General features: G+C 41.7%; 1 protein-coding gene across 1 annotated transcript in view; it reads left to right on the top strand.

Annotated features, from left to right (window-relative positions):
* The window catches only part of LOC111862382 (MOXD1 homolog 2), a 165,911-nt gene that overhangs the window by 118,326 nt on the left and 32,421 nt on the right, over window positions 1-15,164 (top strand). Inside the window, exon 4 of the mRNA XM_023847712.2 lies at window positions 9,076-9,258. Coding sequence (XP_023703480.2) covers window positions 9,076-9,258 — 183 coding nt within the window. The remainder of the gene's footprint in view (window positions 1-9,075; window positions 9,259-15,164) is intronic.

The raw sequence follows: 15,164 nt of genomic DNA, 5'->3' as shown, positions 1-15,164 counted from the left end.
AACTGTATTCTTATATATTATTCTTATGCACTGCCGGTCACGGTAGCCGAACGGTCTAAGGCATGCACTGTCTTCGCTCGCTTGGAATCCGGGATCGTGGGTTCGGGTCTGGTTCCTGTGAGGTACGAACTGTATTCTTATATATTATTCTTATGCACTGCCGGTCACGGTAGCCGAACGGTCTAAGGCATGCACTGTCTTCGCTCGCTTGGAATCCGGGATCGTGGGTTCGGGTCTGGTTCCTGTGAGGTACGAACTGAATTCTTATATATTATTCTTATACACTGCCGGTTATGGCAGTNGCCGAGCGGTCTAAGGCATGTACTATCTTCGCTCGCTCGGAAACCGGGATCGTGGGTTCGGATCTGTTTCCTGTGAGGTACGAACTGAATTCTTATATATTATTCTTATACACTGCCGGTCACAGTAGCCGAGCGGTCTAAGGCATGTACTGTCTTCGCTCGCTTGGAAACCGGGATCGTGGGTTCGAATCCCACTCAGGGCATGGATGTTTAGTTTGTGTGTGTGCGTTTTTCTGTTTGTGTACAGGTAGAGGCCTTGCGACGAGCTGATCACTCGCCCAAGGAGTCCTACCGAATGTGTAAGATCTAGTAAACCGAAGTGAAACGGAGAGTTTCATGGAGGTAGGCCTAGGCCAAAATTGGGGCTATAGCGCCACAGAAAAAAAAGCATGAGTGTTTAGATTGTGACACCGTCTAGTCTGTTAGGTGACTGTGAATATTTCAGTGGATCTGCTATAACTATCTCTAGGAAAGAATGAGATTGATATTTTAGAATCTTTCGAAGAAAATGACTTTCATTTACCTTCTTTATTAATCATCCGATAATTAGATACTGAACAATCTACTTTAAGAACATCATAAATAAAGAAATGAAAGCAACAAATGTTTTTTTTTTTTTTTTACATTTTGCAGGTAAAATACGTGTCACATAAAGAGATTTCTCCCCGAAACCCGTGTGAAAATTAATTTGCATCTTCAGGCCTATCGCTCTATAATAAGAAGTTCTCGATTTATTACTTTTAACGGACTAAAACGAGTACGGAGAAGCCGGAAGCCCGCGGGTTCGAGTTCCGATGAGGTTACTGGATTTTTAAATTGACCTATCCTTCCAGCCGCACTATGGCCCTGGGGTCGCCTTAGCCTTAACAGAAATGAGTACCAGGAATATTCTTGGGCAGTAAAGGGCGGCCCGCGCGTAAGGCTGACAACCTCACCGCCATCTGTAAACCGTCTTTCTACAAAATGTGGGAGCCTGAACGTCTCACAACCCTATGGGGCTTCATGGCCTATTACAAAGCCAGCTTTTTTTTTACCGGACTGAAACAATTACTGTGTTCCTGGACACTATTCATCGTCCTGTTTTTATTTACTTTATTTACTTAGTCCATAGAGCTACGTAAAAGATCCTCATGTCTCTATGAGATCTCTGAGCAAAATTAGGCAAAGTTTCCCGACCAAGTAGTTTCAAATGCCTCCGGTAGATGGGGAAGTATCGGAAACCACTGCTAGCTTCGCTGGCTGAACGGGGCTGATAGCGAGCACCAGTACCGGTAGCGTGTGGCGACTGGTAGAATATCAAAGGGGGACGTACAATAGACTATTAGTCGCGGTGCATGGGGAAACCCACCCCCTCCAATAATAATAATAATAATAGTCCATAGAGCTGGGCCCTATCTCCGGTGATATGGATTAGGTCTATCGATTTGGCCCAACAGTACATTTCACCTGAAGAAGGGGACATTCCATTCTCCGAAACATCCTATGTTTTACACAGAAGCTGGACAATGAATAATGTTAATAAAGACAATAATTGTATTAATATACCATCGTCGCAAAGATTTAGATCAGTTTCACCGGGCTAATATTTAAAATTAAGGTCGTCTGTGATGTGACGTTATATCATGCACTAACGTTTCGGAGGTGTTTGTTCTCGAAGTGAGAGAACCACTGTTCCGAGATAGAATCTTGTTCTGTACCTACTCAACTTCATTCTGATGTGGATCTATGTAAACAGCACCAACGTTCAATACCACGACAATCCTTCGGAGTTGCTTACATCCCTGTGATTTAGCACCAGTCGGCACCCCACTCCGTAAGGGTTGTCACGAGCTGATTCCTCTGGTGGATGAAATGACAGCTCACACGAAGATTTTGGAAGCATGTTATTTCTGTATACTGGAATTCAGTATGTGGATGAGAAAATACAAAGAAGAATACAACTCTTATCGAACCTGCATGTACACCACGTCCAGCCAGGCCAATTTCTTCAGTGGCAGCTATTTAGTTGCCCTAGGCATTCAAATGTTAGCTATGACATTTATATTGCTACAATATTTAACGGATTTGGACAAAACATTGCTAGATAACGGCTCGGTAAACACGTTCCAACATTCGCGCCAAGCAACAATAAGATGCAAGTGTTTTCTAACGCAACAGTTTGAGTGTTGTGTTTTCTGTATGGTGCGTGCATGTCTATATAACGGAAGTGTGTTTGCAGCTGAGATTAGATTAGTTGAGTTCCGAAGTTTCAAGGCAACAGTAGTGTGACCAGAAGTCGTACAAGGAATTAGACTGTGCCAAGAAGACTTAGTGTGTGACCTTACATGTGTTGTATTCAGGGAACAAGTCCTCCGGGAGGGACTTTAAGCTGTGTGTCCCGTGTCGTAACTTTACGGCACGCAAAAGAACCTCATATCCCCAAAGGGGATCACTGAGCCAAATTCCAGGACGTTTCCCGCCCAACAATAGTCTCTAAGGCCTCTGATAAATGGGGGAAGCATTATAGACACCGCTAAGCAAGTGGCCGAAGTCGCTTGCTCGGCGGGACTGATGGTACGCACCATTTATCGGTAGGGCATAGAGACTGGTAGAATATCATAGAGGGAAGCACAATAGATCAAACTGGTCGCGGTGCATGGGGAAACCCACCCTCTCTAAATAACTAACTAACTACATGTGTTGTAGTAGAGTGATATTGGAAGTGCGTAATTCATTGAGACTTTTACACTTCCTGTGATATAAATCCGCTGCTAGGAAACGGATAGTAAAACTAGTGGGAATAGACTGAGAAAATTAGTTTGCAGTGATTATATATTCTGTTAATCAGCAATATCGAAGGGTAGGTGGCAAAATGATAATAAATCGATCATAAAAGCATAACATTCGAGGTTATGAACTAGATTAATTTAGCCTGATATTGAGACGGGCGGTGGTGCGCTCTTGTGACAACAGCAACAAAACTACGGGTTCCAGAAATGACTGGAAGTTTCTTGAATAATTTCTGAAGAATAATGTTACTGCATGAGGTTAAGTAGCTGATAATATAATTAGTTAATCAGTTATTATGTGATTTTGAAATGCTGTCTTTATTTTTCTCTGAAAGTAAAGTATTAACTTTGTTTGTTTCCTAATTTATTTAATTTAAATTCCCTACCTCCTCTGTATAAGACGAATGAGAGCCGACGCGATATCACAGAATGGAGGCGTTTATTAAAATGGCTGCGCAACACAATATGCGTAATGGAACCGGGACCATTTTCATTTATTTTCCAGTTCTAAGGGTTTTCCTGCATGCCTGTTTCTCCTCTCCCTCAAGTCTATAGCTGCTGGAGCTTAATTTAAATGAATTGTTTTTCGTTTTTTGGAGTATAAGTTCTCGTGTGCGAATAATAGATCGCTAGAGCTAGTTCATTTTTTCCTCACCCAGAGAGCCACTTCCTCCCTTGCTAAACCGCACTTTTCTGCCTGTAATATTATACGCATTGATTTATGTTTCTCTGCGCGAGGGTTCTAGCTTTTCAAAGTTTCACACTCACCTCATTTTCTGTTAGTTTTTAAAGCTATTGTTTAACAAAACATTATCTTCCATTGTTTACGGATCCAGATGCGAGAAAAATGAAGCGCCTAGTTTAGGTACACATAGTAATTCATAGCTCGTGAGCGGATAACAAAATTCCCATTTACTTTTCTTTAGGCCTGATAACACACTTTTTAAATTTAACCCTTGAAGTCTCAAATGCATCTTAATTATTTTTAAAATGATGCCCTTACCGCACAGATATTAAATTCCATTTTATATTAAGAAGATAAATAATCATAAAGAATGTAGTCTTCTCGGATGTGACGGCGTGTAGATATTGTGTTAACCGACGTTTCGGAGGAACATATCGCCTCCATTTTCAGGGTAGAGGGAAGAAGAAATCCGCGAGCGAACCAGCGTGAGCAGGTGCTGTTAGCCTCCGAAACGTCGGTTAACATAATATCTACACGGCGCCATATCCCAGCAGACTGCTTTCTTCATAGTGACCGCCGTGAAAACATCAAATCTTACATAAATAATCATACTTTTCTTTTTTGGGAATTTTATGGAATACAGTCAAAATTCACAGTGTCTGAAGTTAAAGTGGGGAGTATAAAAATCGGTACTTTGAAGGATACTGAAAATAAATGTATTGCTTACTTTGGGAGTCGGGACACCTCAGTCTGTATGGCTATGAACGGCCCGGGTTCAATTCCCGGCAGTGAAAGTTTTTTCTCTTCTCCACAGTGTTAAGACCGACTCTGGGGCCCACCCAGCCTCCTATGAAACAGGAACCGAAACCGCGTTCGTCCGAAATATGAAAGAAAAGAGATAATTACAAAGTTTCTGTCTTCTGCGATATAATCCGCTGAAAGTCAACCGACGGTTCGGAGCAAAATATCACGACCTGCTTTCAAGCTGGTTTCTTACTTCACTTATTATTCGACCCTCAAAATAGAGACGATATGTTCTTCCGAAACGTCGGTTGACTTTCAACGGATTACACGACGTAACATCCCAGAAGATATAACTCTTAATGGTCCCTTTGTGAACCTGAAATCGTACATAAGACACTTATTTCTCTTGTATGACGTCACACCTATGAATTTATTTAGGAAGTTAATGCAATCAATAGCCGTCCGTCTGGTACAGGACCTCTTCTGTACGGCATAATTTCATTAATTTCATTGTCAAAGAAATTCAGAGTGTTAATCCATCGTCGTATTGCGCAATGTTACGACAGCATTTTCCGCAAAAATTTTCTGGGTTTCCTTTGGCTCACTGTAAAAAGGAAAATTGTCTCCTTAAGCATCATAGACTGGCGGATATTTGTCATGGATATGCTGTGTGTTTTCTGTGAAGTAAGTGTATAGAGTCAGAGTCAGAGTCAGAGTTACTTTACGACTGGCGCTTTAACGCCAATCAGTTCGTCTGGGCTGAAAGCCCCTTGAGACTCACGACCAGTAATTTCATTTTGCAACTGAACACTTTCGGTAATAGGAGCCGGGATAGCGTAGTCGGTATAGCGACAGGATACGGCTAAGCAACTGAGGGGTCCGAGTTCCAGTCCCGGAAATATCAAGAATTTTCTATTCTCCACGTAGTCCAGACCTGCTCTGAGGTCCATCCAACCTCCTATATAATGGGTACCGGTAGCTCTTTCCCCGGGGGTAAAACGCCTGAGACATGACTCTACTGTCGAGGTGAAGAAAATGTGGATCTATACATCCACTGCCCTCATGCACCTTCATGGCATAGTGCTTAATAATTTAAGGACAGGAACAACTTTCCTTTGCCTTACACTTGCGGTTATGGTCCTCATATAACGTCCTTTCTGTGGAGAGGATGCGTCTATCGTTTACAGTTGCTCTTGGTCCTTGTCAGCGCAGTCATTCTCAGATCCGAGTTCCTCGGGACTCATGACCATAAGGTGTTTAGACAGGTTTCGGACTCCGTTATAAAACATTATATCCAACAGTTCAACAGTTCTATTGTTGCGTGCATATCCGTTGCCGCTGTGTCTTTGTTTGGTTGCCGTGGAAACATGTTCATCGGCTTTTGACTGGCAACGAACAACTTATCTTGTTAAACTATTAAGNCCGTTATAAAACATTATATCCAACAGTTCAACAGTTCTATTGTTGCTTGCGTATCCGTTGCCGCTGTGTCTTTGTTTGGTTGCCGTGGAAACATGTACATCTTCTTTTGCCTGGCAACGAACAGCTTTCAGCTCTCATGACATGTTTGTGTGTTTATATGTCTCTGTAATAATAATTACTATTGTGCTATTTTAGGTTTCTGAATAAGTATAAGAGCTTCCATATTACGTCGATGAAAAGATCTTACTGATCCGACTTGACATTTTCATCCCCCTGCAGCTGCCCGTCCTGAGTAGTATCGTTATGGTTATATAAGCGGTCTGCTAGCAATTCTTTGTTCAATATAAAACTAAAAGTTTATTCAGCGATGTCGTTATCTAAACAAAAAGCTTGAAATATAACGGATGATTTTATGTACGAAAAATTGTATAATCACTTGAAAATCTCTTTTAAGATTTCAGACAATTCTTTTCTTTGCCTTGAACTAAGAAGACTTTATAATGAACTGTTTCTACTTCGGGTGAAAAAGAAAAATTTTAAATATAAGGATTATAGGAATTTCTTTTCTCTTCACCAGTAGAAATGCTCGGAGGAAGGAAGGGTGGAAGAGGAACGAAATAAAAGGGGTTGAAAGAAATAACATCAAGGGGCAATGAGTGTAATCTAGTTTCATGGACCTTTTTACGGTAATTGTATTTAACATGTGGGAATTCAACACGAAGCGTTGTTTGGAATTCCTTCAACTGTGTCTGCTTTCTCGAAAAACAATGTTCTCAAGTTCATTTCACTTGTTTTCCTTTATGCCTTTCGCTTAGTACAATTCTGGGCAAGCGTATGAAACTTGAAATCGTCCTGCGCAATAGTGGACACCATTAAGTATGTTGTAATTCATTACGTCAACTTATATTTTCATTTTTCTGATTTCATTTGAAGTAATTTCATTTGAATTCTTATTGTAACGGGGTCTTCTCATATGTTAAAACATTTAACATTTGAGGTTTTCACGGAGGTGACTATGAAGAAAAGAATCCTCTGTGATGTGGCGCGGTGTGGATATAGTGTTAACCGACGTTTCGGAGGAACGTATCACCTTCATATTCAGGGTTCCTCGCTCGCCGATTTTCTTCTTTTTTTCTACCTTGAAGATGGAGGCGATACTTTCCTCCGAAACTTCGGTTAACACAATATCTGCACGACGCCACATCCTAGAAAACTGCTTTGTTCATGTTAAAACATTCTCACTTATTATTTCTTTGGCTATGATGTAGAAATAAGTAGTGTGCAGTGAATTTTGATTGGGAAACCACTTTGGAAACGTACTACAGGAAAACTTGGAAAGAAAATTGCAGATAACAGTAAAGCAGAACTTAGAGAGACAGGCTGTAACGATCAGACGCGAATGGGCTTTACCAGCCGAGCTGAAATTTCAGTTTCTGAGTTTGAGCTCTTCTAGTATAATCAGATTTCATGCAAAACTTTGTTTTCAATACCATTAGTGTATATCCATGGATGAGTGAAAGAGATGACCCTGTAGAATTAACCTACGCTGATAATGTAAATTGTGATTTATAATTATGAACTTCGTTGTATGTTGTAATAAAACACGTCACCATTACTTTTAAGGCCTCGCTCATTATTTTCATTTTAATGATTCTCAAATTATACCAAATGAGGTATATACGTTGCTGTACATAACAAATTCTGTTTCAGAAAAATATAAATTGAAGGTTTTTATAAAGTTTTTGTAACTTAATTTAATGTTTATAACTATGAAACTTGTATTTATATATTTCATATTTTATTTAACAAACATTTCAGTGGTTCAATCTACAGATGTCTCGTCGAATATTAGGATAATTAAGAAGAAAGCAGTCTTCTGGGATTTGGCACCGTGTATATGTGGTGTTAATCGACGTTTCGGAGGAACGTATCGCCTCCATCTTCAGGGTAGAAGAAAAAGTATAAGAAATCTGCAAGCGACAAGACCGTGAGAACGGTAAAAGCAGACGTTCCTCCGAAACGTCGGTTAACACCACATATACACGGTGCCAAATCCCAGAAGACTGCTTTCTTCATAGTCACCGCCGTGAAAGCCTCAAATCTTACATTAGGATAATTAATTTGAAAGGATGTAGAAGGAATAGAAACTGACCTAATTTGAAATAATATCCGGTTATTAGGGCAGAAGGAATGAGGAAAACAACTGCAAACGTCAGAGAGTACAAACGGTCTTCTGAGCGGAGTTTGACTCCACGACCTCTCTAATACGGAGCATGAGTAATATCCACTCTACCGCTAGGTTCGCTGAGGTACTTCCTGTTCCGCATGATGAAGATTCGTTTGTGGGGTCCGAAACAATATATTTTGTCCTAGGTTGTTTTTCATTTTCTCAGTCCTTTTCAGCTTCTTACAAGAAAAGTAATACCTTATAATACCCCATTCAAGTAAAACGTAAAGCTATCCCTGTAACAGGCTGTGGAAGCCCATAGGGTTGTGAGACGTCGAGGTTCCCACATTTTCTAGACAATCGGCTCATAGATGGCGGTAAGGTTGTCAGCCCTACACGCCGGCCGCCCTTTACCCCCAGGAAGATTCCTGGTACTCATTTCTATTAGAGGCTGAGTCGGCTGGAAGGATTAACTCGTGACCTATGCCCCGTCAGACAGTACATTCGGACCACCCGTTACTTTCTTATAACTCCTCAAGAGCACAAGTAGCGATGAAAACAAAAGCTAGCTCTCTCAAGGGAAAGCGCGGGTTATACATGCGGTACAGTTACAAATAAAATAAGGTGTGACTAGTGTTGGCTAGATTAATTTGGTTCAGGATATTGACAAGTGGCTGGCTCTTGTGAACACAGTAACGCAACCTTCCTGTTACTTAAAAGACAAAGAATTTGTTGACGAACTGATATATTATTAGTTTCTCAAGACGCCCCCCCCCCGGCCCGTTTAATAGCGTTAATTATTGAGTAAGTTAGCTCAGTTGTTACACGTGCAAATACAGGTACCCAGAAACACAGAGTCGTCTTACTGGCGTATTGCTTCCGGTTGGATCTGTGGTCTGCTTTGTCCATAGGCGCTAACCCCTTTCCACTCCCTTCCCTCCGGTATTGAGAGTGGTCCTAAGCTGGGCTCATTTGTTTCTCTTTCAGAATGACACGATGAGGGTTCTGTTCTCATACCACGACACCGAGCCGCCCGGCCAGTACTCCAACGGTCCCCTCCCCTACCACGGCTCAGCACATCGGGGAGCCCGCAGTCTGTACCTGACGGAGCGGCTCAACATGGAAGAGACGTCCCCAGAGGAGACATATACTTGGGACCTTGTAAACGAAGTAAGCATCTCCCTACGTGCCTTGAAATTGCCATCTGAAGTTACTGCGTTCATTGTTCTTAGTTGTCCACCGAAATATTTCGAGCTCCATCTTGAATCCTGGAAGACTACCAATACGGCACCGTATTCTTCAAGCAATATTGTAAGAACAGTTTCAGTTTTATATACGTGCACTGAGGGTGTCTTAATAACCGGAATAAGGCAGTCGGTATAGCTGGAAGGCCGAGGGGTTGGTGTTCGAGTCCCGGTAGGGTCAAGAATTTTCTCCATGTCTTCCAGATCGGGTCTGGGGCCCACCCAGCTTTCTGCCCAAAGTGTAGCGGGGATTCTTCCTCCGAGGGTAAAGCGATCGGAGCGTGAAGCTTACCACTGACCTCCGACTAGTAATCAGGTCAAGAGAATGTGTTTCTATACATCCGCTGCCCCAAATCCCTTCATGGTTCAGTGCTTAATTAGTTAAGCACAGGGACAATTTTACCTTTATATTGAGGGTATCTGAGAAGTCAAAGCCGTGAATAGTCGTGGGGCATGAAAAGACTGGATGGAGGAAGCTTATTAATGAGAAACTCCATAATTTTCTACTCCTTATTAAATCAAGAAGTTGGAATGGGCAAGACAAGTAGTGTCAAGGGAGATATGACATAATGGACCTACAGTATTTAATTTGTACAATGTGAAGGAAGTAGGTCACTAGGGGAACCTATACGTAGGTAGAAGGGTAATAGAAAATTGCATTTTAAAGGCATAGGGTGAAGGGTTGCTAGCTTTTGTGAACACGGTAATTGAGCTTCTTGTTTAAGAAATTAAGATGAAATTTTAGGAGGGATGAGCGACATTCAGCTTGTTATGAAGGACTGCACTACTTAGAGCCATTTATTTAACTAACTATATCAATGTAGTTAGGGTGTGATTGCACAGATAAGTATTCCAAATGAGAATATAGATTGTTACGTGTGGGATTTGTTATTTCCCGGCCGAATAAATAATTTACTTGCTCTCGCTGTCGTCATAGCTCGCTAAATGAAGTCCTGAAAGCATTGCTTCCTGCCAGTAACTTCCGAGCCGCTGTGCTGGAATTGAGAGAACGCAGCTGTTTCTCTGTTGCGTAATAAGGCACCTCCGCTCATGCGCACTAGGCATCTCTGCTTCGAGAACAACAAAATGTACTGTGAGCGATCAGATAAGATAGGTTGCTTATAGTTTGGGGAACATATATCGTAAATAAGCTGTGAAGATATACCAGAGAAGGGGAGAGATATATCAGTTGGGCTGCAATAACGGGATAATCAGGCTCCGTCTCAGGGGAAGTACCTGAAACACTTAACTGGCTGCTCTGTCAAGGCGAATACAAAGCGCTAGATTATGGAAACAGCGCAATTTGCTGGCTGGATTGGGCAGGATTTCCAAAAGCGGCTCAGCGGCTTACAGTTATTTGTAACTCTCAAGGCAAGACAAGAAAGAAAAACTGAAAATGTTACTAAATATTTATAAAAATTTCGAGGCCCTGATTCGATTCCCGGCGCTAACAGATTTTCTGAGAAGTAGTTAGTATGGAACGGGGTCCATTTAGCCTCATGAAGATAATTGAGGAGCTTTTTCAAAGAAATAGTGGCTCCGGTCTAGAAAATTGAGATTAATGGCCGTGTGGATCCGTTACGCTGACCACATGACACCCTCTATCCGCTAAAGTTGGCACTAACTTCGCCGATAAGCGGCTGTCGCTCGGTCGGTATAGTTCTCTTGCGGACTAAAATAATGAAGTTAAAGTTAAAGATAAATAATTAGTTCATACCTCAGGGAATCATATTAATTCTGCAGCGTTTAATTGTGTTTAGTGGACTAATCGCTGTTTCTTCTCGGACTAATACGGTGTCTACAAATTCGCCTTGTGAAGGAAAAGAATGTTTCTGATGACGAAATATCCATTTACGTACCAGGTGAAGTTGTAGTCATGCACTTATATCAGGGAATTGAGGTATATGTGACATCGCTTTTCCTTGCTTTGCCTCAGGAAATCAGGAAAAGCGCTCTGGTGTTTCCTGCACCCAAAGAGAACCTGTTCGTTTTGATATGAAGAACGGGAAATGAAACAAAATTTATATTTCACTTACTTGAAATGAACCGGAAATGATATATTCTGTTCACAATGCGCATCGCACACCACAGGAAATTAAAATTAAGTTGCCTTGAAGGCTTCAGAGAAATTACAAAATTGTTTTGTCAGCGTATTAAGATGGCAAATAAGAAGTTTGTTCAACCGTCAAAGGAAGGTAATATCTCAGTACTGTGTGTGCCAAAAGTAATAGTCTCCTTGTTTCCATTTATGGATATCTTTACCCCACAGATTAGCTAGGCGGGAGAAGTGCGAAGTGCCTAAAATATTGCACTACTAAGGCGCAGACAGTCAGAGTCTTGCTACATTCGCAAGTTTAAGGTGGGATTAGCCGAGGAGAGTAAACGAGACGGTACGGAGTAGCGAGATTTTAGAGCTCCCAGCGCTTGTTCAGGAAGTTCATTAATGTTGAAAGTTCTCATTTTCACAATGTTAAATTATGTAGTTGTGCATTGCAGTACGGTTATTAATTATTATTAGAATAATCAAGTCGAGGAGAATGAGATGGGCAGGTCATGTAGCACGAAGAATAATGCCTACTAATATAGGATATTGGTGGGAAAGCCAGAAGGAAAGAGACCACTATCAGGACCAAGACGTAGGTGGGGAGATGTTATTAAAATGTATCTTAGAGTGATAATATATGATGGTATGGATTGGATTGATCTGGCTCAGGATAGGGACTGGTGGAGGGTTTTTGTGAACACGGTTATGAACCTTCGGGTTCATCAGCCTGCGATTATCTTGCTTTATCGATTGGATAAAATATGGGACCTAAGGGACCACGAATTGCAGATGGTGCCTGTGGTCTACCCCTTTATGTGAGGCATTTTGCAATACGCCATATTGCTTGAGGACTGACTTCGTAGTTTGCCAAATTTGTTTCCATCTTTGAAGTGTTCTTTTCCGGACCATTCTCCTGATATTTCGAGTGACTCAGTTTACCGCCATTTTGCATTTTGGATCCGCCGTTTCTTGTCATAATTTTCTGGGCTACATCTTATTATTATTATTATTGGAGGGGGTGGGTTTCCCCATGCACCGCGACTAATAGTCTATTGTACGTCCCCCTTTGATATTCTACCAGTCGCCCTACCCTACTGATACTGGTGCGTGCTATCAACCCCGTACAGCCAACGAGGTCGGCCCTCGGTACCCGATGCTTCCCCCATCTACCAGAGGCATTGGAAACTACTTGGGCGGGAAACTAGCCTAATTTTGCTCAGAGGTCTCCTAGAGACATGAGGATCTTTTATGTGCCGTAAATCTACGACACGGCACACACGGCTTAAAGTCCCTCCCGGAGGACTTGTTTCCTGAATTTTTCCGCCATTAAAATTTCCACGACCTCCGCCGGGTTTGAATCCGCGTACCTTGAGTCATGAGGTGGAAACGTTACCCCTAGACTACGGAGGCCGCTGGGCTACTTCTTGCTCTTCAATATTCAATCCGGGGCTAGTATTTCGTATTTTTAGCCTAAAATTGTAGTTCTATAGTCATTAGCGTGTATGCCGGAACCCAGAGGCTGCAAAGTCAAATTCTGATTCGCCAGCTTCAATAGAAGGTTGAATTTGGATATTCGGAAATATGAGTTCGGAGGCGACGCTTTGAAACAACTGCCTGTCTGTCAGCGTTTCAACTGGATCTGAAGCTCCCCTTGTTCTCACATGATACAGAATGCTAAACATTATTGGTATTTGATCTGAACCCAGGATGTCAGTGACAGTGACCTCTGACAGTGGACGTTGTGATGTACCACAATGCCGAGAACAATACTTCTACCATGAGGTGTAATGTGTAGAGCATTGTGGAGCTGAAACTTCGAAGTTTGAACTAACAGATAGTTCCAAAAGCTTCAAGCCTGAGGGGTTCCTAATTTTACTCTTTCAAACAGGGTGCTCTGCACTCAGGTCACCTGCCAGGATGGAGGAATATAACACGCATGGAGAAAAGAGGAATCCTTGTAGAATTTCAGTGGAAAACCAGAAGGAAGGAGGCCACTAGGACATACCTGGATATAGATGAAAGGATATTACTAAAATGAATCTATAATAATAGAAGTATCTGTATGGAGTGCATTCGACTGAATCATGATAGGGACTATTTGAGGGCTGATGTGAACACACAAAAACGTTCGATTTCATAATAAGTTTGGCAAATTCTTGGGTAACTAAATGACGACTGGGAGCTTTTCAAGGAGAACTCAGCTCCATAGAGTTACTTATAGTAATATATCTTGAGGACTAGAAATAATGCAATGAGAAAAATGTTTCGCAACCCGTACGAATGATGTTTTTTAATCTTTCATCCTCGACATGTTTCGGTGGGAGCGATCATCTTCAGAAGGACATTATCAATACATACGGAAACTACTATTACAATGTCATTGATATATTATTATTATCCTGTAAAAATTACTACGATATGCATGAATTTGTTAACACATTTATAAATGATTATAATTGGTCTATTTACAAAGTATTGTTTAAAAATATTTTTTTAAAATTTAGAACCAGTACAGAACCAAATTGTTTCTAGATATTAACAAAAAGTTTTTAAACAATACTTTGTAAATAGACTAATTATAATCATTTATAAATATGTTAACAAATTCATGCATATCGTAGTAATTGTTACAGGATAATAATAATATATCTTTTTTCCCCCCCCTTGGCACTACAGCCCCAGTCGGCCTAGGCCTACATCCATGAACTCCGTTCACGTCGGTTTTTCTAGATCTTACAAATTCGGCAGGACCCCTTGGGCGGGTAATCAGCTCGTCGCAAGGCCTGTACCTGTACACAAACACAGAAAAACGCACACACACAAACTAAACATCCATGCCCTGAGTGGGATTCGAACCCACGATCCCGGCTTTCGAGCGAGCGAAGACAGTACATGCCTTAGACCGCTCGGCTACCGTGACCGGCTAATAATAATATAGCTACGACATTGTAATAGTAGTTTCCGTATGTATTGATAATGTCCTTCTGAAGGTGATCGTTACGACTGAAACCTGTAAAGGACGAAAGATAAAGAACACACTGCACGGCGTTAATAATCTTTTATGCTATTGCTAATGTGACGGACCAGGATGAACCAAGCAAATTTATGTTTCGCGAGTTGAACTCATAATTCCTAGTTTTATTAACGATAGTTAGACAGGTGAAGGGCGTCCTGGGTGTGTGTGGAATGCAAATTACACGATCTGTAAATTGAAGGCTCCGAGCCACGAGCCACGGGTGCGCCAAGAGGAATATTGCCATGGTGGGTATATTGTGTTTAGCTAGAATCTTTGCGACGGGCTAATCACTCGTCCAACGGAAATGAATTAGATGCCAGGGCCCTGAATGGGCTGTAAGAGTCATAAAAAGTCCCCTTTTAATGGTTAATAATCGATATGTAGAAATACCGTGTAAGTTCTTACTTTTTTGTGTTAATAACAAAGATTAATGTCCGAAATTGTACTGTCTTCGCTCGCTTGGAAACCGGGATCGTGGGTTCGGATCTGTTTCCTGTGAGGTACGAACTGAATTCTTATATATTATTCTTATACACTGCCGGTCACAGTAGCCGAGCGGTCTAAGGCATGTACTGTCTTCGCTCACTTGGAAACCGGGATCGTGGGTTCGAATCCCACTCAGTGCATGGACGTTTAGTTTGTGTGTGTGTATAGGTAGAGGCCTTGAGACGAGCTGATCACCCGCCCAAGGAGTCCTACCGAATGTGTAAGATCTAGTAACACCGAAGTGAACGAAGAAGTTCGTGGAGGTAGGCCTAGGCCCACTGGGGCT

This window comes from Cryptotermes secundus, unplaced genomic scaffold, assembly GCF_002891405.2.
Source record: "Cryptotermes secundus unplaced genomic scaffold, Csec_1.0 scaffold617, whole genome shotgun sequence".
NCBI lineage: Eukaryota > Metazoa > Arthropoda > Insecta > Blattodea > Kalotermitidae > Cryptotermes > Cryptotermes secundus.
Note: the sequence above shows the minus strand (reverse complement) of the source record. Positions and strands in the feature narration are given on the sequence as shown.